General features: G+C 38.8%; 1 protein-coding gene across 2 annotated transcripts in view; it reads right to left on the bottom strand.

Moving 5' to 3' along the window:
- Nucleotides 1–4336: 4336 nt before the first annotated feature.
- LOC125140403 (complement C3-like) overlaps nucleotides 4337–25787 on the bottom strand; it is a 33095-nt gene continuing 11644 nt past the window's right edge. Inside the window, exons 16-39 of one of the 2 annotated variants that reach the window (XM_047809714.1) lie at nucleotides 23943–24014; nucleotides 23531–23722; nucleotides 23153–23291; nucleotides 22974–23065; nucleotides 22719–22858; nucleotides 22115–22321; nucleotides 21824–21887; nucleotides 21574–21660; nucleotides 19880–20083; nucleotides 19256–19331; nucleotides 18997–19156; nucleotides 18791–18886; nucleotides 18533–18683; nucleotides 18292–18455; nucleotides 11464–11622; nucleotides 10748–10807; nucleotides 10580–10670; nucleotides 10357–10405; nucleotides 10151–10241; nucleotides 9940–10029; nucleotides 9746–9851; nucleotides 9511–9606; nucleotides 5720–5800; nucleotides 4337–5502 (exon numbers count right to left, since the gene is read on the bottom strand). In XM_047809714.1, the coding sequence (XP_047665670.1) occupies nucleotides 5030–5502; nucleotides 5720–5800; nucleotides 9511–9606; nucleotides 9746–9851; nucleotides 9940–10029; nucleotides 10151–10241; nucleotides 10357–10405; nucleotides 10580–10670; nucleotides 10748–10807; nucleotides 11464–11622; nucleotides 18292–18455; nucleotides 18533–18683; nucleotides 18791–18886; nucleotides 18997–19156; nucleotides 19256–19331; nucleotides 19880–20083; nucleotides 21574–21660; nucleotides 21824–21887; nucleotides 22115–22321; nucleotides 22719–22858; nucleotides 22974–23065; nucleotides 23153–23291; nucleotides 23531–23722; nucleotides 23943–24014 (3140 nt within the window). In that variant the 3' untranslated portion in view covers nucleotides 4337–5029. The other variant, XM_047809715.1, reaches the window with a different exon arrangement.

Consider the following 25787-nt stretch of genomic DNA (forward strand, 5'->3'; position numbering starts at 1 on the left):
AAAGAGGCAGAAAGGGTAGTGAGTAACATGACTAAAGACCATAGAGTACATATGTCAGAAGATAGAGATTTTAAGGATAGATTAGGGGACAATCATGTTATCATGTAATCATACACAACCATGTTAGTAAGTCAGTGAACAAACATAAATTCTAGTAAGAGTAGAAGTAGAGATACAGATGCCACAGATGGCAGATAAGGAAGAGTCAACAGAGAAAGAAGTGAGTCAAGTCCCAGAGTAACTGTGGACTAAACATGTAACAGATGTAGGACTAGTTAAGTCAGCAGGATTAGCAAAAATACAGGTTAGACCCAATGTACTATTACTTTATCGGAGACAGTATCAATTATCCAAAGAAGTGGAAGAAGGGATAGGGCCAACTATTAAAGGGTTATTAGAAGCAGGAGTTTTAATCCCCACAAAAAGTCAGTGCAACACTCCGATTTTGTCCGATCAGAAAGCCAAAATTCAGATAAATGGAGATTGTTCCACGATTTGAGACCAGTCAATCAGATAGTGGTGGCTGAGACCCCAGTGGTCCCGGATCCACAAACTTTGTTATTAAATATTCCAGAGGGAACAAAATGGTATCCAGTAATTGATCTGTGTTAAGCATTTTTTAGTGTCCCATTGCACCCTGACTCTCAGCACTTGTTTGCATTCACATGTTAAGAGCAACAAGGATATTGTGAAAATCCATCGATATTCAACCAAGTACTGACCAGAGATCTGGTGAATTTACAAATGGAGAGCCTGACTTACTGATTTGTAGCCAATCGAAAGAGCAATGTGTACAGGATTCAATAACAGTACTGAAGGCCCTAGCAAACAACGGGCACAAGTTTAGTAAAGAGAAGCTACAATTCTGCCAGAGAAAGGTGGAATATTTAGGACGAGTGTGATAAATCTCCATATAATGATACATATCTATGTCCTGCACTTTGCCTGCTGGGTTCGGCAGCCAGAACACATGGGCCGAAATGGATGGGCAACATAAGTAGATCCTGTGCGTATCAGCCGGTAGCCGCGCCAATCCCTACAGATATGACTGTTCAGATGCGGCCTAACTAGAAGTTTCCACTATGTATTAAGTCAAGAGGATCAGTGTATGTTGGTTTAATTGGATCCAGACTCCTTCCCACTGCTGGATGAGAACAATAGTGATTCGGACTGGAACTGGTTGCGCGTATACAGGACTGTAACATATTGGTGTGTGTCCCTGTTTGTCTGTATCCCCTATGTGTGTATATCTTTCATAAGTGTTGTGTACACGAGGCACCATATTACTGGTGATGGCCTTAATGCCTTAATTGTGACTGAATCCAGACTGACTACACACAAACCTTTCTGTACATATGCTTACGTAATGGGTGTTGGTATCTTGTGTCTACTGGTCTATTGCCTGTAAGGCTTTGTTGCAGGCTATGTCGAACCCATGGAGAGACAAGTCCAGTGACCCCGCACTTGTGCCCGGTTAGAGGCGAGCTCACGGAGTGTCGCTTGTCGCCTCGACGCCCCCGGTTACTGCTACACGTGCATCCAACTGGACAACGAGGTAGACCTGTCTGACTTCATCTGGGGGGACTTCGACCTGGGTGTATCACCACATTGCACCTGGCTAACATACCCTTCCCCGCCGACGGCTGACACCTGGTTCACGTTGCTTGAGGACACACGCCCCGTGTCACTTATCCTTGCACATGCAGATTTAGTCCTCCCTGAAGGACTGTGGGTTCATTCGTGCCACGAGAATGATTAATCTCTGGACAAGGGATTGTTTTTGCAGGTACACACATATGAGGTACATCTTTCCTTTTGTGTGACCTTGACATATGGACGTGGACATGCACATGCGTATATTATTTCCCACCATGTACGGCAGGCTGCCGTACACCAGTACTGTATGTTATTCTTTTGTGTATATAAACTCTGGACATCTCACACCAAAGATGTGCATCAAGGTCTACAGGATATGCAAGGGCCACCCACTTTCATGGACTCATGGACAGGGGGTGATTCGGATGCGGTTGTTCCCATAACTCGAGCTTTCCACGCTTATCGCCACAATGACATTTGGAGATCCCTACGCATCCCCCCTGCCACAGTGGATTCAAACCATGCATCGCAATTACTATTGGTGGTGGTCGTAGGGACAGCTAGTTTTCTTATGCCCTGCAACTGTTTTTGTGTGTTTTTTGTTTGTTTATTATGTTTACCATACCTTTAGTATGTTTATGCTGTATGTTTCGGTGACCCTGGTGACACTGCTTTCACTGTCGCGCTATATATGCGGGCAGAGTGAGAATTTTCCCTCAAATCTGACTCCAAAGAGGGTTTTTCGCTCACTCCTGGCTCACCTTCTGAGAAAGAGCATGTGTGAATTGTGGACATTGAGTAATGTTTTGTTTTATGTTATTGTGTTTGTTATGTTTCATGTATTATGGGTTTTTTGTTTTCATTGTGGGGAGTAATATTCTGTTTTATGTTATTGTGTTTATGTTTTATGTATTATGGGTTTTTTTGTTTTTGTTGTGGGGGAATGTTGTAAGTTGTTGTAAGTTGGGGTAGAGGTCGTCGTGATTAGATAGATATATGGGTTAGTGGAAATGACAAGGTAGTCCAGAACACTGCAACATAAGTTTGGTGAGACTTTACAGTCTCACAGGGGGGAATGTTGGAAAAAATCTTAGTAGAAATAATTAAAATATTATTCCTTACAATACTATAACCAAAGTAAAGTATTAGGCCTTGCAAAATATTACAATTGCTGTCATAAGACATATGTAGGTGATGTTGTAGGCCAAAGATGTTTATTGCAACCAGATTCGGGGCTGTTAGGCCTAGTCAGTCTGAGCACATTTGTAATAACAACTTGTTATGTAGAAGGGAAAATACCATTGTTCCCAGACCTTAGCTCATAAATTGTTATGGAAAATGAAGAACACCATGGTTCTCAGACCTTGGTCCATAGCAATAACATGTTATGTAGAATGAAAAAAACAGTGGTCCACAGACCTAGGCCCTGAGAAATAAAGGGAGGAAAATCCATATATGGGCATGTGGTGCTCATAAACTTGTTGTGCAGACTGAAGAAGGCCCAGGTGTTTAGTCTGAGGTCATGAAAAATAAGGGGAGGAAAATCCATAAATGGGCATATGGGTGAAAGGTAATGGGAAATAAGGGGAAATTGGGTCAGTGTATTTAGAAAACATAGGAGATGATTTTGGTAAATAAGGTGATATGGCACCTGGGCTCCTAGGAGCGCCAGGGTATATATCGAGAAGATATCTGAGGTTTTTTTTTGGTTCTTCGGGGGTGAAGGTGTGTGTGTGCGTGTGGGGGCGCGTGCGCGCGCACGCGGGCGCATGCCCGTGTCCGCGTGTCAAGGTGGGTGGTTTTTATTTTTGCAAGGACGTCGCGAGAGTTCTTGCTTTTCTTGATTGATTTTGCATGACATGCTCTTTTAGGGGGTTTTCATTTGTTACTTTGAATTTGGCAATTTGTTACTTTTAATTTGGCAATTTGTTACTTTGAATTTGGCAAATTATAATTTGTTGGCTGATTGACCACAATAAAGAAGTTTGCTCATTCTCATCCAGGTCTGAGGAGTTTTCTCAGTATTTTTGTAGTAATTATAGAGTTAACAGTGAAATTTAACTAAAGGCCTAAGAGAAGAGATCACCCTGTGATGTGTCGACTTGGAGACCGGCTCTGAGTTCCGACATATCTAACCAATATCAGCCAGGATCAAGGGGAGTGGTGTCGGCTACTGCCTTGGGATGAGTATGCCCAGAACTCGCTCTGCCAGGACACTACAGGACTCACCCCTTTCCAGTGTGTGTTGGGGTTCCAACCGCCCCTGTTCCCTTGGTTGGACGAGCCTAGCAATGTGCCTGCAGTCGATTCCTGGTCCCGGGAGAGTAGTAGGGTGTGGGAGTCTGCACACACCCAGCTGCGTCGAGCCCTCTGCAACACCCCCCGACACGCCGATTCTCGGCGGCTGGAATCGCCACGCTTCCGTCCCAGGGACCTGGTGTGGCTATCTACCAAGGACCTGAAACTGAAGTTGCCCTGCCGCAAGTTGAGCCCTCGGTTCATTGGGCCCTTCAAAATCGCTAACAAGGTCAACGACGTGTCCTACCGCCAAGGTACCGCATTCACCCTACCTTGGATGTGTCCTTGTTCAAATCTTGTGCCTCTCCTGTGACTCACCCCCCAGGTGGCCCCGCAGCGCCCACACAACCGGAGATCGTGGACCACCCCGATATCTATGTGGTGAAGGAGGTTCTGGATTCTAGGCAGCGCAGGGGTCGCCTCGAGTACCTGGCGGACTGGGAGGGGTATGGGCCGGAGGAGCGGTCATGGGTGGCTCGGCGAGACGTGCTGGATCTGGCACTGCTGGCAGAGTTCCATGCTTCACATCCACGCTGCCTGGCACCCCAGTCGAGGGGCAAGCCTCGTTGCCGGGTCAGGGAGTCTGGTGCCGCCCCTGGGGGAGGGGGTGGTGTCAGGGAGCACCCTGCTTCTTCTCCTGTGCACGCCCCGCCTGCTCGGAGCTCATCACCAACGTACTGATTTCGCACACCTGCTCCTCATTACACTGGCCTATTTAAGCACCACATTCGCTCCATTCCAGCGTCCGTTGTTGTTTACTGTTTCTTGTGTGTTTACTCTGCCTGCTCGTTTCATTAAACCTTGTTTTGCTGGTGCCTCGGCTTCTGTCTCCTTCACTTCGCCTAACAATAGATAGGTATGTTTTCTGTATTTGCTTTTCTGTGTATGTTCTTTACCTGCCCTAGGTTTGTATTTTTGTCTGCTGTATTTTGGCATACCAAGGTTACTGTTTTTTTCATGCCTGTTCTCTCATTTAAGATTGATGGGATTATGTTGTAGATGGGTTGCTTTCCCTATGAAATCTCTGCTTATGGATATGAAAGAGTCTGCCTTCATGGGTACATTACAACATACAAGAAAGAAGTGTAATTCCGGCAGAAATTGTTTGGTTTGAGTTATGCAAACCTTTATGAAATTAATTTTCAATGTTGTGGACTGTTAGCACGGTTAGCACATTTGCCTCACACCTCCAGGGTTGGGTGTTCGATTCCCACCTCCGCCTTGTGTGTGTGGAGTTTGCATGTTCTCCCTGTGCCTCAGGGGTTTCCTCTGGGTACTCCGGTTTAAGCGGTAGAAAATGAATGAATGAATGTTGTGGACTGTAAAATATGTTAATTCCTATTATTTCATACTTGATATCAGCTTTAACCCTTTTTTCCAACACCAGTCTCTCTTTTTCGTGTACATCAACCTGTATGGTTAAAAACAAGAATAACCACGACCTTGGATTGATGCATATTTCTTGGTGTGACTGTTCTACATTACTGTGATCTACTGTCATACAAATATATAAATAAGACCTACCTCCTTTCAGGACGTCTTCAATCTTCATTTCATAATAATCTGTGTTTGGTCTCTGGTCCACGCTTATAAATTTCACTTTATAAACTGAAAAACATCATATTAATTAATGTATATTATTACTTTAAATGTTATTTTATCTTTTATGCATATACATATAATACTAATATATTTATTACAGATATTTGATTTATTAGATATTAAAGCTTGACATGAGTACATTGAGTGAGCAATGGTAAGGTACATGCAGATAGGATGCATCTGTGTGTCTGAATCTGGTGTTTAAATAGTTGTCCATGTTTACCGTAATCAATGCCAGCTTCACAAGCTTTGTTCTCTCGTTCTTCCTCACCAATTTTCTGTTTTTTCTGGACACTGCAGTTTTCTGTCAGGGAATATAGACCATTTCTCCCTTATGTACACACCTTTTATTGCATAACCATCATTATTAATAAAATACATTAGGAAACATGATCATTCTTATTTTCTAATCCTAACAAGAAGCAAACATCACAACTAGAAACATATGTACAGAAGACACACACGTTAGAAAGAAAGCCAATATTTAAGGGTGTTAAAGTAACCTATAAAGGAATCCCATTTCTCATCTGAAAACAATGCGAATTTTTCTAGCATAACTCGACACCAGATTTAAAATGTATAATAATAAATAATCAGCAATAAGTGACAGTTTGATTTCATTACCTGAGCGCACCATGCCCTTAAACAAAGAGAAAGACGTCAAAGTGAAGGACAATGGTTCAATGGCCAGTGAGAACAACAGACGGGAAAGGAGGGACTTCTGTCGTTTCCCTCTCCTAGCTTAAAATTTTTGGGTATTACATTATTAATATACATGCTCGCCTGTGGTGAGACATATAAAAGGTGTTCCCAGGAAATACAATTGTTATCAAACACACATTTCTGAGGCACTGCCAAAAGATATTCCCACTCCACTCGGTCAAACGTCAAGTGTAATCACGACCAAAGATGTTTGGAATGAATTACTTTTAGAAGAGTGCAAACATTAAAAAATAGCTCTCCCACTGATAAAATCACTGGTCATCATTCCTTATGTTTACCTTCTGCTCTATGTTCTGTAAAGCTGCTTTGAGACAATGTCTATTGTAAAAAGCGCTACACAAGTAAACTTGAATTGAAATTTAATTGAATAAAACCTGTCTGCTCCTCAGATATAATCTTTGAAAGCATGTTTTCCATTCAAGAAGCCAACATTTTAGCCAAAATCTTAGCATTTACATTTTGCAAAAAGAGGGGATTATAAGAGCTTCAAGACTTTTTAGAAGCAGAATTATGGATGCTTGTGTGAGCATCTCTGGTAGGAAGCCCTGCACTAAGGATTCATGGGGAAATAAATGTAGACCATTTACTAAAAAAAAAACCCAAAATATTAAAAAACCTTGGTGCTTTAATGCTGTGCATCATTTTAACTGCTTGTGTAATTTATTTTATTGCAGTAACAGCTGAATCAATTGTGGTTATATTTAAATCCTTTAGAAAGCAGGTCATATCCTAAAAGTCTGCTGGAGATTTAAATGTACATAAGGTGGAATAGAAAGATTTGAAGGTGTCTTTAATTGTCTGAGGGTCAGATATCCATTTTCCTTGTATGGTGTTTTAACTGATATGCTAAGAGCTGGCAATATTTATCACCATGTTTATAATAAGAATCACTGGTTTGCAATAGAATCCATTCAGCCACAGTTGTCATAATGAGGTCAAATTAAGTCTGCAGATCAAGATGCCATTTAAACTGGACTGAAGGGGTGTTTCACAGCTGCTGTTCGAGTTGAAAAATAAAAAATCCACATCCCAAATGATGCAAACCTATGTACTGACTACTGTATGGGAGCCATCCCATACAACTAGTGTTCATAAACAGAGGATGTAAAGCTACAAGATCAACTTTTATCTATACACTGAACATATTAAAAAAAAATGTATGTAGCACCCCCTGCCCTACTTAGCCGTGTCAAGTCTAAGCTCTTTAGGGTGGGGTGACGGGTTCAATAACTTTGGGTCTCTCGACTAAAGAAATTAAAATACTCTGATACCTGAACACAATAAAGAAACATTCATAAAAACAGTTTTGTATTTATTTTTCTATATAAAATATATTGTGGTATGAATTATAGAATGTATATACTTATATATTTAAGTAAGTAAGTTGAAATATGTATAACAATATATAGTTATGAATAACAATAGTCAATAGGTTTTAACAAAATGAATTATTATCCCCTTACTGAATAAATTGAATAAACAATGCAAACAGTTCAAATACTTCACTTTGAAATATACAAAAAAAACAGCAATGAATATGCACTCAAGGAAAATACTTAAGCACTCTTACTGTTAACTAGTTTAGTAACGGTGTAACTTTACACTCTAAACCAACACATATTACCAAAGTGTAAATTCACCATAAATATTATTGTGCCCATTCACATAAGCAAACACTCACTCACCCAACCCCCCGATGCAGGCCTGTGTTGTTGCTTGCATGCGTTGTGGCCTTTGAAACATTTACATCTGGCCTCTACACTCAAATGAGCCAAAACCAACACAAATAACAGGTACCTGAGCTCTGTTGATCACTCACACTCTAAGCGGAGACATCACACACGATCCTCGGAGAATAGTGGTACATTTCTCGCAAACCAAGGCAAACCGAACAGTCTTGATGAACGCACGTCTTTGCCACCGAGTGCTTTTCACTCACCCGATCACAACCTGTAACTCAAACTGATCTCCCGAAGTGTCCAACTCAAAGTATTAAATAGTGCAATACCAATAGGCGCAATAGGTAATACGCTGAATGCAGTATATCATTCCCGTAACGTTATGTAGAGGCACTCCGTTTCCACACAACCGGGCAGTTTCTTCTCAAAGAAAAAAAGGGTCTCACCAACAGTTAATAAGACGAAATCATGGTCCATTAACACATCCCCTGGTTAACATTAAAGCGTAAAAAAACTAAAACACTGTTTATAAAAAAAAACAAAACAAATCCATATAACACGCATTTAGCACGAGCGTTTAGCACGAGCGTTCTGCTTCCGCCACTCTCTTGAACGCGACTCGTCTCAATCTCTCTCTCTATTTATTGACACATTACCAACCAAACACATTGCACTCTCATATGCATGGGTGGGTATAAAATAATAAAGATCCAATCACAGAAAACATAACAAAACTTGATAGTAAACAGCATGTCTTCCAAGTGCATTTAAACCAAACTTTCGTGTATACACGGAGTTTCTCAACCCTTTTGGCCGCCATTGACGAATTAAAGGGATACACTCATTTTCAGATCACATAAAAAATGTTAATCTCTTTAAACACAGCAGTTTAATGAATAGTGTACTTAAACCTTATTATAAAACAAACCTTTTCAGCCATAAATATCTGAATAGGGCAGTTATTAAAAAATAAGCTTTTAAATAAGTATGACTTGAGCTTTTATATGCACATATTCTTAATAAAAGAAACATAACTAGTAACTTACATGTATATGAAGACACAATAGTACCATTTAAACAACGCAAACAGTGTCTCGATCTTAAGAGACCCTAATGCATTGCTTAAGGCATAATGCCAGAGGGTTAATTCAGCCAACGTACTTGACCATGCTCAGATATTTATTGGTCAATTGATTCTACCCGGGGAGGTACAAAGGAATTGTTGCATGCTTTAGCCAAGCCTTTGGAGTTAAACTGCCTCCCCACATCATTATAAGTAAAGTTCACTCTTAATGGTCGATAAGTCGTCACTCAGATGGGATCGTAATTCAGAGCAAAATAGTTCTGCCAAGGATGAGCTGTTGTGACTTTTTTGTTTTAGTTCATGATTTTTCAAGAAAAATCAAAGCTGTCAAACAAACCTTGATGTGGACACTAAATGGTAGACAGAAGAGAAGCATAATGCTGAAATATAGTATAATTCTACAGGATACTTCTGGAAACACTGGAAAATCTGAACATTTATTACACAATGCAAAATATTATATATCTTTATTATATATTATTCCATTTGTTTATATTTATCGCATTTGTCAGCTGTAAATATGTCTACCTTCAGCACACTGGCAAAGATCTTTCTGGTCACTGCACAATATGTTCAGGGCTCCATCTTTCTTTGTAGGATGGTAGAACTTCATACAGCGTTCCCCTACAGTACAAACAACACAAGGGATTTTGAGTGTGTGTGTGTGTGTGTGTGTGTGTGTGTGTGTGTGTGTGTGTGTGTGTGTGTGTGTGTATGTGTGGTTGTGCATGCCTTTGTGTGGGTTTATGTGTTCATTTTTTACCTGGAGAGTAGTACTCATACACACTGACAGCAGCCGGTTGAAGCAAAGCAACGTTATTTATCTTGTGCACTCTGAATACAATCCTGTCTGGGAGAGAGTGTGATACCTGACAAAAGAGCAAATTAGCTTAAACAGATAAACTTTTACAACACTTAATACCTTAAAAATTGAAAATAAAATATCCTTCATTATACCTTATCTAAATACATAATGAGGGAGCCTCGTTCTGAAAGCTGTTTGTCCATCTCAAACTTCTGTATATATTTGTCACTTCCAACTGTTAGCTAAGATTATGAATGTAATAAAACAGATGCCAGACATTAGCTTCTGCTAAAACATTTATGCTTACTGTTTGAAATTATCATCACAGAACTGTCTGTAAGTATCTTTCAGATTTCTGCTTACATCTCGAAGATCATTTTCATCCACCATAAATCCTGTCAGCAAGCCGATATCTAAAATACTCATAGTGGCATCTCTTTCTGGATCCTTAAATCTGCAATGATGTATAAATATGGACAATGTGTTAATATTTTTTATAAAAACCGTTAAACAAACACAAAAATTAGCAATTAAAAATCTACATGGCCTTTATTTTCCAGTATACTTACTGAATGTTAATGATGACCTCGTAACTTTCTTTGGCATTTAGGTAAGATACTGAGAGAGAATTTGTATAGCATCAATAACATAGCATAGCAGGGATATTTTAAATATCTCAGAATAAAATTATGGTTAGGCATATTTATATATTATTTTGGCATCACAAATGGAAAATAAAGTGTTTTTTATGGGGGTGGGGGTAGAGGAAATTAAACATGAGCTAAAATTTACCATTTGATTCTTGTCTCATTTCAACAGAAAGATCAAACTTTTTGCAGTCGCTCTTCTTTTGTACGGGTCTATCATAATAAACTGTTGTTACCTATGAAAAAGAGGAGTTAGTTTTATTTTTTGTAATAAACTACAATACAATACAAAACAAAGGACCATAATACTCACTTTGAGAACTCCAGCACCAGTTCCCGTAGCAGTAACATTAACCTCTTGCCTGAGCTGAACCTGTAAAAATCCAGGTATAGAAACCTTCATTTTGTAACATATGATGTGCTGTGCACTTTTCCATACTGTGGACAAAACTAATGACTTTTATAAAACATATTTTTCAACATTGAGATCATCCACTTTAATTAGCAGGTCTTTACTATTTAGCATTAAAATGAAGAGATTGGTTGATTCTCAAAACTGCCACATTCCCAATTATATAAAAAGGCTGGGTAATGAGAGAATCTTTTTCTTCCTAAAACAGTTGTGGTTCGGGGACACTTGTAATTTCAAAGTTGAAAATGTTTTTTACATTAAAAAACTGTGATTTTAACAGGGTCGTGCAGAAATTTTATATTCACTGTGTTAACAATTTAGTAAATCTTAAAACTATTATAACACAAAGCCTCTGAGGGCAAATGTTTGCATGCTTTAGACATTTTAGACATTTATCATGCTTTAGACATCACATTAGACAGTGAACTAGCTAGCCTTCACTGTTGTGAGCTTTACTGTGATCCAGCACATCTGTGTTCATAAAATGTTAATCCATCTTTATTGAGATCAGACCATATCACACACCAGTAGTAGCAAGGGATAAGACAATGTTTAAAATAAAAAATTTAAATTAAAAGGAAAAAAAATCTATTTATAACAAACAATTTTATAATAACCTTCTCTGAGCGTGTAAGATATGCAGTGTTCTTGTTGAAATTCCATTTTCTTTGACGTCTTCGTCCACTGACGCTCACATACACAGTCAGATCTGTATTCTGAAGATCTTTTACTTGTTTATAGTACTCAGCCACTGCTTGGAACACCAGTATGGTTGCCTAGATGACATGGAAAAGCAAAGATGATTTTTTAAATTGATTGTCAACTGAAACAAATTTACAGTGATGCTTGAAAGTTAAAGCTTGAACGCTTTAGAATTTTATCTATTTCTGTGAGTAGACAAAATGAACCAAATCAATCAAATGAAACAAAAATGTTATACTTGGTCATTTATTGAAAATAAACTGAAAATTCAACTCAAATAGTGAAACTTGTGCATTATATAAAGTCTGTACACACAGACTGAAGTAGTTTAAGTCTTTGGTACTTTTAATTGTGATGATTTTGTCTCACATTTAAGAAAAACCCACCAACTCATTATCTAAAAAAAATTAGAATACTTCATAAGACAAATAAAAAACATTTTTAGTTAATTGTTGGCCTTCTGGAAAGTATGCTCATTTACTGTATATGTACTCAATACGTGCTAAAGGCTCCTGTTGCTTTCATTACTGCCTCAGTTTGGTGTGGCATGGAGGAGATATGTCTGTGGTAGTATGGAAACCCAGACTTCTTTGACAATGGCCTTCAGCTCATCTGCACTTTTTGTTCTCTTGTTTCTCGTTTTCCTCTTGACAATTTTTTGAGATCATGAGTTGTTGGGTTTTTGTTAAATGTGAGCCAAAATCATCACAATTAAAAGAGCCAAAGACTTAAACTACTTCAGTCTGTGTGTACTGAATTCATATAATACACAAGATTCACTATTTGAGTTAAATCACTGAAATAAATGAACGTTTCCACAACATTCTAATTTATTGAGATGCACCTGTATATATGAGTGGCATATGTATGTGATACCGTTGTGCAGCAATAACTGCACGTAAACGTAATTATTGATAAATCCTCAATGGCTGAACAGTACTAAACAGCTACAACTTTAGAATGTTGCTGGGTTCCCTTACATGTATTCCTTGCTCCAGGTCCTTCCACCTTAGTTCTATTGGATTAAGGCTTTGACTTGGACATTGCAAAACTTTCTTTCTCTTTGACCATTTTTTGGCAGAACAATTGTGTGCTTGGTGTTGTGTTCGTGGATACAAATCAGCAAATGTCGGGTAGGTATTGCAGACTCTGAACTCGGAGATGGTTGATGGACTGTTGGCATCTGACTGTCAGGTGTGTGATCATCCTCAAATAACTCAGGCCAATCAACTGCTTGTTCCTTGTCTGTTTCAGGCTGGTGGAGTCGAACCAATGCCCGTCTGTTGCGCCGAATATTTCCTTGAGAGGTTTTTACAACAAACGACCTTGGGGCCTGCTGTCGGATCACTTTCCCTGAGGAAGCTTGGTCCCTAATCCAAACAGTCTGTCCAGGTTTCAGTGGTGACAGAGATCTAGCTCTGTGTTTCTTATTGAATGAATTTCTCGTGCGAGCACGTAGACTGGATTCAAACTGTTTCAGTTTGTCTGCGTCTGGAAGTGTTGGTGTGAGGAGAGACGGCAGAGTTGGTAAGCATGTTCTCAGTCTTCTGCCCATTGACAGTTCCGCTGGACTGTAGCTGTTTGCAAGTGGTGTGGAGCGGTATGCAAGAAAGCTTTGAATGGATCTGATGTTTTCCCCAAAAGCTTCTTGACCGTTTGTACCGCTCTTTCGGCTTCACCATTTCCTTGTGGATACCGTGGGCTGCTTATAATATGCTTAAAATCATACTCCCTCGAAAATTCCCGGAAGTCAGCACTGCTATACTGCGGCCCTTTGTCGGATATTAGTATCTCAGGTATCCCATTCCGGGCAAACACTGCTTTCAGATGTTCGATAATGGTTGCAGAGGAAGTTGATGTTAATTTGGCCACATAGACATCTCTTGTATAGTCAACTGTTAAAAGGTATTTTTTTCCCTTTAGTTCAAACAAGTCTGTAGCCGCTCTCTGCCATGGATACGATGGAAAGTCTGTTGGTTGTAGAGGTTCTACAGTCGTCATGGAAGCCTTTCTACATTCATCACATCGTTGTACCATGGTTCGCACCTGTGAACTCAGGCCGGGCCACCACACAGACTGTCTTGCCCTTTGGCGACATTTTTCAATACCTTGGTGTGCCTGATGAATGTGAAGCAGAACTGAACTTTGGAGTGAGGCACGGATTATTAACCTTGTTCCATGTAGGAGCAGTCTGTCGAGGATGGAAATCATGTCTCTTTCCAACCAGTAAGGTCTGAGTTTGTCGTTCGTTTGCACCGTTCTCGACCATCCATACTCATGATACCTCATTACTTGGCTGCATACAGGGTATTTCTTTAACTCCTCCCGAATGTTGTCTAGGCGGTTCTTTGAAGCAGGAAAGCTTTTCCCTATCTGGAAGAGGTAAATATTTGTATCTTCCATGAGAGTTGAGTCAGCATCCGTTACATCACTCGTAGAGGGCATCCTCGAAAGCGTGTATGGAGTTGTGAACTGTTTTCCTGGAACATGGCTGATCTCGTAAGAATATCTCATAAGCCTCATTCTGAACCTTTGCAGCCTTGGTGGTAACTCATCCAGGTGTTTTGTGCTCAATAAGCTCAGAAGTGGCTTATGGTCTGTCTCGAGGAGGAAATGTTTCCCAATGAGATAGCAGCTGAAACGTTCGCATGCCCAAACAAGTGCTAGAGTCTCCTTCTCTATTTGAGCATATCTCTGCTCCGTTGGAGTTAATGCCCTGGACACATATGCAAAGGGTTTCCATGCATCGCTGAACTTTTGAAGAATCACTCCTCCCAGACCAAAGGATGATGCGTCTGCTGCGACTTTAGTTTCCTTGCTGGGATCAAAGAGTGCTAAAGTTGGCGTCATAATAAGCTCTTTTTTTAGCAACTCGAATGACTCTTGCTGTGGTGAGTCCCAGGACCATAGACTTTTCTGAGAGAGAAGGTCTCGCAAGGGTTTTGTTTTCTCAGCCAGTTCTGGAATGAATTTCCCCAATTGGTTTATCATTCCAAGAAAGCTGCGTACCTCAGACACGTTGGTAGGCTCACGAATATTTTGTACTGCAACCAGTTTGTCTGGATCGGGCTGTAAACCATCTGAGGACAGCTTGTGGCCTAAGAACTTGACTTCTGGCTTTGCAAATTCACTTTTCTTTTTGTTAAGTGTTAGGCAAGCACTCTGAAGCTTCTTTAGTGCTGCGTCCAGTCTGGTGTCATGTTCTTCCGGCGAAGTTCCATATATGAGGATGTCATCCATATGACATGTTACTCCATCTAGTCCTTCCAAAATCTGACACATTCTCAACTGGAACAGCTCTGGAGCACTGGAGACCCCAAATGGAAGCCTTTTGAAGGCGTAACGCCCAAATGGCGTAATGAAGGTGGTCAACGGTTGCGACTCTTCAGCCAAACGGATCTGCCAAAATCCAGAATTGGCATCTAGCTTTGTGAAGATTTTAGCTCTGCCTAACTGGCCTAATGTGTGGTCTACTGACGGCAAAATAAACTTTTCTCTTCTGACAGCATTGTTCAGTTTGGTCAGGTCAACACAAATTCTCACCGTGTTGTCAGGCTTAAGTACTGGAACCATACCCAAACACCAGTCACTAGGTCCCACTACTTTCTTGATGATGTCAAGTTTCTCCATCCTGGATAACTCCTCTTTGACTTTTTCCATCAATGGTACTGGGATCCGTCTTGCTACATTCACAGAGTAAGGTGTTGCATTGGGCTGTAACTTGACACAGTACTCCTCTTTCAGCACCCCTAAGCCTGTGAAAAGCTCTGGATATTTCTCTTGCCACTGACATTCTGTGATATTATCCAGTCTTGCAATGAGGCTAAGTTTTTCAATAGCGTGTCTGCCCAGGAGTGGTGTGAAAAGATTTTTAACCACATAGATGTCTTCCTCTATTTTTGTCTCATTTCTTGAGATGCTGGTAGAAAACACCCCTTTTACATTCAGGACATGCTTTCCTGGTCCCATCAGTGTTTTTCGTGATTTCTTCAGACCAGTGTTGCTATTTGAGGTGAGCTGTGTGAAGACAGATTCAGGTATCGCTGTGACATCTGCCCCCATGTCCATTTTCATTTTTACTGGCTGGTCCAAGATCTGAACGGTTGTGCACCAGCCTTGGTTGTTTAACTCTACAGCTCCAAGGAATGCTTGTCCTTCATCTGAATCGTAGTCCTCTTTAACCTCATGAAGCACTGTCTTTGAATGACATTGGCTCCTAAAGTGGCCTGTCCCGTTGTACTGATGACAGACAGCCTCTTTGGCTGGGCAGAGATCCTTTACATGGTATGGTGATTTTCCACATCTCATGCAGCATGATTTCTTTGATTTTTCTTTGCCATTTTTTCTGGAAACTTGTCCAATTTCCACCTTTCCCTGACTTGATTAACTTTTTAGACGAATCCTGTCTGTACTTTTCTTTATGTACAGCTTCTAGATTTAGGTCTTCATCCTCCTCCTGCCTAAGTTCTGCCTGCTGTTTTCTGACTGTTTCACTCTGTCTGGCCATCGTTATGGCTTTCTCCAAAGTTAGGTTAGCATGTAGTTGAAGGCGCTCTGACAGTTTGATGTCTTTCAATCCAACAACAATTCGATCTCAAATTAGTTCGTCTCTCAAAGTTCCAAAAGCACAGCGTTCTGACATTGAATACAGCGCAGTGATAAAATCATTAACTGGTTCATCTGGCTCTTGTTTCCTGGAGTTAAACTTTGCTCTCTCATAGATCACATTTATTTTGCCAGTGAAATATTCTTTGAATTTATTCTGCACAGTTTCATAATTTCCACGCTCTTCTGTTGTCATTGCCAATCCACAAACAATGTCATCAGCTTTGTCTCCCATACAATAAATCAGTGTGTTAACTTGGTGTAAGTCTGATGCTTGTGCAAGGTTGCTTGCAACTCTGGATCTCTCAAATCACTGATCCATCTTTCAAATTCATTTGGCTTTGTAAAATCAAATGGATCAGGAGGTCAGATTTGATATGAAGATATGGGTGCTGGTGATTCCTCCATTTGCTTTGAAGATTGTTATTTGTTTTACGTTTGTTTCCTTTGCAAACTTGTGCGCTTTATTCAGCTTTTGTGCGTTATCATAATTCGTTTCTGTGTGCCTCTCTGCCTGCACCCCTGTTGTTTAGCGACGGCACCCCTCCCCCGCTCTTAACTTACAGTGTGTTGGGTAAGCGTGTGCTGATCCGCTTGCTGAATTTCCTTATTTCTCATTGGAAACAGCATAAACTACGCTCTTACTTGAACGTTTCTTCTCCCGCGGTCCTTATTGGCTTATTCAACAGTTTGTCACTCGTTGGAGACTGTTCTATCCGCTTCTGACACCATGTTGTGTTCGTGGATACAAATCAGCATGCTCCCCACACACATACCAGGTATGTAACTGAACTTTATTGAACACTCGCACAGTCCCAAACCCCCTGCATAGGGGCGTGGCTCACCCAGTAGCGATCTCACTAATCAGATATCACTACACTTGGGGTCATTGTATTGCTGCATAAACCATTTTCTGTTGAGATTCAGTTCATAGACAGATGTACTGACTTTTTCTTTAGAATTCACTGGTATCATTTTAAATTCAAGTTATCCTTGCCCAGATGTAGCAAAACAGTCCAAAACCATGATACTATCACCACCATGTTTCACAGAACGGATAATGTTCTCATGCTGCAATTAATTGCTTTCCTTTCTCTAAACATAAAACTTCTCATTTAAACCAAAATGTTCTATTTGGGGCTCATCAGTCCACAAACTATTTTTCCTAGACTAGTGTTGTTCATTGTTCTCCTGATTGTCAGGCAGCACCCTGCTTCTTCTCCTGTGCATGCCCCGCCTGCTCGGAGCTCATCGCCAACGTACTGATTACCACACCTGCTCCTCATTACACTGGCCTATATAAGCAACACATTCGCTCCATTCCAGCGTCCGTTATTGTTTACTGTTTCCAGGGTGTTTACTCTGCCTGCTCTTTTCATTAAACCCTGTTTGCTTCCGCCTCCTTCACTTCGCCTAACACCGATGGTGGACTCACGAATGTTATCCAACATAAGTGAGGCCTTTAATTTTTTTAGACACCCTGGGTTCCTTTGTGATCTTACAGATTACATTTCTTACTTTAGGAGTGATTGTTAGGGGTGTTATGAGGAGAACTCCATTTGTACACAATCTGTCTGACTGTTTTTTTGGAGTCCAAACTCTTTAGAGATGGTTTTGTAACTTTTTCACCCTGATGAGCAACAACAACTCTTATGAGGTCCTCATTAATTTCCTTTGTTTGTGACACTCTTCCACAAAAATATGTTGTGAAGATCAGACTCTGATAGATCCCTTTTCTTTAAGTAATACTGGGCTTTCACTGACACCTGATTGTCATACCATTGATTAAAAATAAATGGACTAATTTGACCTTCAAATTAACTGCTAGTCCTAAGGGTTTTGCCACTCACATACAGTATGTATCATTGATCCATTTTTCTAAATAAAAAAATTAACAAAAAAAAAAAAATTTAATCCCGTGTTTAAATGTTTTCACTTTGTCTACTTTTTGGACAGTTCACAAAGGTTCACAAACATACATTCAACGCTTTACTGACCTCATAAACAAAAAATATTGTTGGCAACACACATTCTTGAATGTATGTTTTTTTTACACTATACTGAAATCTAAAAATTATATTGTTACTTTGCCTTTCTCCCACATCAGAAATAAAAAATAGAAAAACCTGTCAACCTACCTGTGTGGAGCCATGATCCCCGTAAGGACCGCTCTGCTTATTGAGCCAATGAACAGCTTTTCCTGCTGCATCAAACTCCTTTGCCTTTACCAGAGCCAGCGCGGAATATGCTGTTGCCTCCAGTGAGAAGTGATGTCCTCTCTCAACTTCCCAGTAAGCACCATCTGTGCATAAGTTATAGGAAGGAATAAACATTTGCTCCATAAAGGATTGAACTAAAAGGATTTTAAGAGTTACTAACCTCCAGAGGAAAATTGCATCAGACGCTGTTTGTTAAACTTGCCAGCATTGGCCAAGGCATATGAAGACATCGCAACTGCATACGGATTGGTCAAAGAGGGGAGTCTTTTTTCCAGATACTCAGTGGCCTTACTGGAAGACTCTTGAAGAATCTACATGACAGAAAGGGTAGAATTATATGCATAATTCTACAAAAGCTGCTCAATGTGCTGGATTGTTTTGGCTTATTAGTGATATATAGTGTAATAAATTGACATACTCCAACTAATTTAGCACAAAGATGTTGTCCTTCTTGCAGGGCAATCAAGACAAATGCTGTCAGAGATGCATCAGCATCTTTACCTCGTACATCACCCTGGAATAGCACAGAAAATTATTTGCACCAAGTTTCACAGAAATTGTTGCTGTAAGGTTTTTTTGTACATATCACTAATTTAAGACAAAACAAATATAAGCTCAACTTACAACCATATCTCCATGATAGACTGGGACATTTTCTTTAAATGAGCCATCTGGCATCTGTGAGTTCATATTTAACCACTTGAGGGCACTGCAAAGAATATCTTCATTTATCGTGATTAGGTCACTAGCCAGAGCAAAGACTTTGGCCACGTATGCTGTCAACCTTTAACGCAGAAAAAACAAGCAATCAACATATGGCAGATGGAATACTGTGCAAGAAATGAAGAATTACCCAACTGTAACTTCCATTGGTCTCTATTACCATGTGCTACTAGGTGTATGTGTCCATGTACCATAAGAACCATCAGGTTTACGGAATGTAAGTTCTTGTGCATATCCTAAGAGAGGGGGAAAGATAAGGATTATTTTCTTAGTCCTATGAGTTCCAATACACTGTAACTGTAATTAACTGCACTCGTAATTATACTTAAATTATAAAATATTTTCATAAAAGCTCATTAGAAAGCTCTAAAACACTTGAGTAGAGCTAAGCTGTGGATCCAGATAATTTTGACACACTCTGGGCTAGCTCTGAACACCAGACACACTATCTACCCGTGAAATAAAACTAGACCCCAATTTTCTAGCATGAACCAGTGACACAGCAGATAGCATAAAAGCTACAAATGTCAATGACTGTTTATGTCCTGGACAAGGATAATAAAAGGAACGTCTATTTAGATAGAATTTTCAATTAAAATTTGACAAATGAATTTCATATAAGGAATTTCAGGTTGTTGCTCTGGTTTGAACTTTACATCATCTGATATGAAATATGAGAGATGACGAGAAAAGCTTGATGAACAAAATGGCCTATAACTTTATTATACTGGTACATTTGTGGCCTTACAAAACCTTAAATGATTTTGATCTATAGTGTTTTCACCTGTTTGGATGTGCTTGATAGCCTCATTACGTCGGTGCAGGCCAACTCTTTCCCACTGGCTGGTGGTATCTAAGTAATGTGTGGCAATTAGAGGCAATGTCATGAAGATCATGTTTTGCTCTCCAGAGCCATGGGGTTGGACGATCAAGCGCCCCATAAACTCCCCACTTATGACCTGCTCAATTGTCTGACTTAACTCCTCACCTTCAAGAAAATATAGGAATAGTAAGATTGTTGTTAGAATGGACAAGCAGGTAAACTTGTATATTATGACATGGCATAATATATACTTCATTGTCTTAAAGAAGATAAAATACAAATAACAATACAATAACAAAATAGTTATGGAAGGTGAATTCTATCTTCTCCCAGCCCTGAAACCATTATTAATCAAAACAATAAAAAAATAAGCTGCAGAGAAATGGGAGTAGAAAAGGGGTAGATAATTAATATGTAGAGATGCATAATGAAATAAAACCAACATAAATTGCCAGTACAATTTTTTACAATGTATTACAATTAAATGGGGGAAAGTTACATTAATCTCATTTGATGATTCTTCACACCCATATATATATATATATATATATATATATATATATATATATATATATATATATATATATATATATATATATATATATATATATATATTTGAAGGTGTGGATGTGTTCAGAATGGACCGATTACATTCAATCTCATATTCAAAAATATCATACAGCTGTCATCAGTGAAAATATTATTATTATTATTATTATTATTATTATTATTATTATTATTATTATTATTATTAACCATAAATAAGTATGTTGCAGTAGGATGTTCTTCACTTGAATTACATTCTTGTTTTTGTCCGACTGCTGAAGCCATGCTCTGCAAAGAGCTAACAAATCATTCATACTATCTCACATGCGGAAAGCTGTCGATCAGGAGTAATAGCAAAATTACAAAACATCAGGATGTACCTCAAAATGTATAAAATGACAAGACAAAAATTAACCACATTAAATGTGCTGCAGGAATATCTGACAATTACCGATTATGCCTTGAGTTATCATACAGAGAGAAGGTGATGCAGCTAACAGCTTGATGTTGAGTTATCAAACTGTCTCTGAATATGGACAAAAGAGATGGTTGTTGACTTCAGGAGAGCATGGAGAGAACATCCCCTATCCTGACAATGTACTACAGAGGGCTCTATTGTGAACATAATGAGCAGCTGCACTACTGACTGGTTTAGGAACTGTCTCTCTCGGACCACAAGACCCTGAAGTGGATAGTTAGGGCATCTGAAAAAGTCATCCGTCTCTCCTCCTTCCATTGCAAAACTTTACACCAAATGTTGAATCCGCCATCAGCATTGTGGATTACCTCATCAAACAATCATGTTGCTTACCTATTGTCCACAAAACTACTAGTAGTAAGCAGGTAATTTATATGATGACATAACTGCATGTTCCTGAAACAGAAAAGATGGTGTATTGTGTCCACAAAAAAAAAAAAAAAAAAAAAAAAACATTATTGGTGGGTCTGGCCCATTAATGCTAAGATTGATAACCTCTCTGTCCTCTTATGATTAACATAAAACTATGCCACTATATATGAGTATATGATAGGAATGACATTAGGTGACCTTAGGTGACAAAACTTGAATTGGTCAATATTGGTCTATATTAATTTGTTAGATTTTATACCAGCCACAGTGATGTAAGTTTGTGCCTTAGAGTTTGGAATCATCCCAGGTGGTATATCAGTCTTCACATGCACAACTTGAATGCCACCTTAAAAACAAACAGAAAGAATAACAGAAATAGAAATAACTTAAAACTTATTTAAGCATCTAAAATGTAGAAACATTATTTGTGGAATAAATTCTTTAAAAAATAGGGAGAAAAATCACGAAGTGTTTGCTGTTGCTTAAGTACAGAATATAGAAGATCTCACCAGCTACTTTAGAGGGATTTAATTCCAAATTTTGTTCTGGGAGTTCAGTTAGCACACCTTCCGACTGAACAAGGGAAAACAGATTCAGACCTTATGTTGATCTAGGCAGTGAATTTGATTACATCATAGTATCATATAATATTTATTTTTGTGTATTTATTTCCTCACATCTATAATAATGTTTATGTGTTTCAATGTTTTTTCAGTACCAAGTAACTAGTACTTTAACATTTAGCCCATGCTTGTTAAGTGTTAAACTAAATCACTCACATATAATCTGCTCATACTCACCACCACCTTCAAGGTTCTTTGTACTCCATCACTACGTGATGAACTAGCAGCCTGCACCTCTATGTGATGTTCCCCTAGTTCCATTGGAATAATCACATAAGTGATGGAAATGGTGGACTCGGCTTCAACTTTAACTATTGTACGATATTTCTTCTTTTTACTGGCTGCGCTACAAATATGCTCTGTCTCAAAGAAATCCACCCGCACCTGGTGGAAAGAGGAAGTCCAACAGATGTCTTCAGTGTGAAAATAGGTTATGAAGCAGACATAAATGTGTGTTATGAAGTGGATTATGTGGCAGTTTCATTCATAAAGATTCAGAAAGCAATTCAATTTTATCGTGGACTAGGTGGCTGTGTATCCAGAGCCTGGAAATGTCGGGTGATGTAGAAATAAACACTGAGATTCATATTGATTTATCAAAGGACATTGTGCACCAGAGAACCTGTATAAAATGTATGTGAAGAACAAACACTGCAAGCCATGAACTGTGAGCATTACAGCAAAACCCTGTTTCCACAAACTAAAAAAAAGTGTAATAATGTTTTATTTTATTTTATTTTATTTTATTTTTATGTGTAACTGCAGACAACAATAAAGATACCTTCATTTTGTCAGTGGATAAGTTATGCAGAACCGCCTTGATTTCTAGTTGTTCATTGCGAACTGCTGAGTAAGGTAGCTTGAGATCCACAAAGAAATCCTTTTCCACTGTTATTTCATAGGGATCAGCTACACAGATGCCTACATGGTAAAAAATAAAAAAGATGCTTTATATTCCATTCATCATATGCAGGTGTCTATTTCAGATCTTAGATGTATCACTCTACTTCACATGTTAAAATGATGCGGGACTGACCATGGGTCTTGGACATACTGATGGCTAGGACTTGCCAGGTAGTAATAGAGTCTAAGATATATTGACTATCCAAGGTGAGGCTTTTTGTATCACTACAGGGGAAAGAACAGATCTGAATAGTATTTCCAAGTTTCCTTAAGTATGTAGTAATAATAAAAATCCTGGATTATTGCAATTACCATGTTGAATGAATGTTTTTTTCACAATCTGGCAGGTCAATGCTCTCCCACATCCAGCTCTCAGGGAAATTTGTTCGAGCGATAATATCATCAGAGCTTATTAAGTTATCATCATCATCATCATCATCATCATCTTCACCTGAACAAATTTATGTTTATAAATTATGCCTTGATCAAGAGGCAAACATTCAATATTGTGGAGCAGTGAATACCACTGCATGTAATTGTTTTTTTGTATTTTGGTATATCGGTATTATTATTATTATTATTATTATTATTATTATTATTATTAATATTCACATTCATATTCATATTATTATTATTATTATATTTAACAAATCTTTAATAACTCTGAACAAACAACAAATAGGTTCTTACTGCGAGCCAAAAGCAACAAGTCTTTTTGCTCATCTTTGCGTTTTTGGATCTCTTTACAACAGTCCAGGAAGGCCTTGATACACTCTGCACCATCCAAAATGAATGACGCTCTCCGTTCACATGTGTAGCCCAGCCTGTTTTGCCTCAGTCCGTCTGCACAGCATTTCTTCTCTTCACTGTTGTATTTAGAAACTTAAAAAGGGTAAAAATCAGCAATGAGAAATTTAAATCCATCCGTCTATCTATCTATCTATCTATCTATCTATCTATCTATCTATCTATCTATCTATCTATCTATCTATCTATCTATCTATCTATCTATCTTGTTTTTTAACAGGAAATGTGTGGCAAGTTTTATTTTAATGACTACATAAGTAAATAAAATAGGTGAAAATAATGTCTAGCTTCTTACTCAGTGTTTGTGTAACCTGTAGTAGAGTCTCTGCTCTCCGTTTTCTCTTCAGTGGTGTAGGACACTCGGGAGCTATTAAAAAAAGGAAATTCACAAAATTAAACAGCTTGTAACTGATGTCTAAACCTGTAGTTTTTCCCCCATAATTTTGTACCTTTTTAATATGTTATCAGTTTGTATCACATCACTGTTCCATTCTGGATTTTTGTAATGGTAAGATGTTAATTTCTTGTACCAGCTGCAAATAAAAATTATATATTTATGTGCTTATTCTAATTTCTTATCATTTCTATAGTATCAGCTCAGTCACATGGCCTTGAGAGATACTCTACATAATCTAACCCTGTCATATAACAAAGAAAAGCAAAAATTATATGGCCAAATGGATCACTGGTCATTACACTACATGTGCTTGTTAAACACCCATTCTATATTTAATCCTGCTTTGTTGTTTTAAAAACCTCCACTCTTTTGGGAAGGGTTTCCATTAGTCAGGTACCTTTTGGACATATTGTGTAATCATTGATATGGTAAACTGTTCAGATAATTTTTTAGTTAAACTCCTGTTGATATGCTTTAAAAGTAGATAATAATTCCTTTAGCATGGTAATGGTAATTGCTTAATCTCACTAATTGCTGTTGATTAATGTTTTAAAACAGTGTGGGAAAAACTGAAAACTGAAATAACAGGCAAAAATTTAATACACAGGAAAATGCAGTATAGAGAAAATCTGCAAAGCAACATAACTTTGAATTTAGTACAAGTATATTCGCTAATCCCATAGTTTATGTAGAAGATGGGTATGGGTGATGGGTAGTGGTGGCATAATGTGGCTGTCTGTGTGGCTACATATGTTTGCGGGTTTTAGGAGGGAGACATGGTAGGATAGAGAAATATGGTAGTCTGCTGGTAACTCCAATCTGTAGATAACAGAGTTGATCTGTCTGATGATTTGGAAAAGGCTTTAACTTTCTTCATGGGAGCTTGAGGCATAAGTTCTTTGTGGATAGCCAGACCATTTTTCCTGTTTGGTATGGGGTGTACCAAGTGTCGCACTATGTACTGCCCTTTGAAGGTGCACATGAGCACTTTCCCATACCTCTCCATTGGTATATTTGATAGTTCTTCCTACCAGTGGAACAGTGATGGCTGATAACCCAGGATGCACTAAAATGGTGTGAGGCTGGATGCTGTCTATGTTCAAGACTTTTTGGGCTTATAGAAAGCAAGCACATTTGGCCATGTCCTGTCAGTAGACATCAGCCTAGTGCTCGAAAAACACCACATTGTGGGAGGAAGCCCTTACATGTCTGTGAGCCACCGTAAGTTTTTTCTGGCAGCGTCATGCACACCACCTTTTTCATGGTGTGGTGGGGACAGCGAGAGCTTGTAGCAAGCGGGTGTTAGTGGCCTGTAGGTTAAAAAGCTGATCCTGTTAACTTGTCAATGTTGGGTGACCATAGTTGAGCTATAATGATTGAGATGTAGAATCCATGTGCAGAATAAAACAGTTTAATAAAAATCCAGAGCAGAATAAATCCAAAATGTTAGGCAAAAACAGGGTTAGTACAAACAGGCTGCTAGTATCCAAAACCGTAAGAAACAGTCTGTTCAGCAAACATCCCAAAAGGGCAAAGCAAAAGCAACAGGAAAAAAGGTAATACACGGGAAAAGACACTATAGAGAAGATAACATGGCTTGGTAACGAAGGGTGAGTTGATGTTTCTTTAAGAAGCAACATAGCTTAAAGTAGCATAAATATACTCTTAACTGGGAGTGTTGTAGAAGTGTTATTATGTTGGCTTTGTAGAAGCCAACATTCTGTTTTCCTATTTCAGCTTAGA

Source organism: Tachysurus fulvidraco, unplaced genomic scaffold (assembly GCF_022655615.1).
Source record: "Tachysurus fulvidraco isolate hzauxx_2018 unplaced genomic scaffold, HZAU_PFXX_2.0 HiC_scaffold_89_np12, whole genome shotgun sequence".
NCBI lineage: Eukaryota > Metazoa > Chordata > Actinopteri > Siluriformes > Bagridae > Tachysurus > Tachysurus fulvidraco.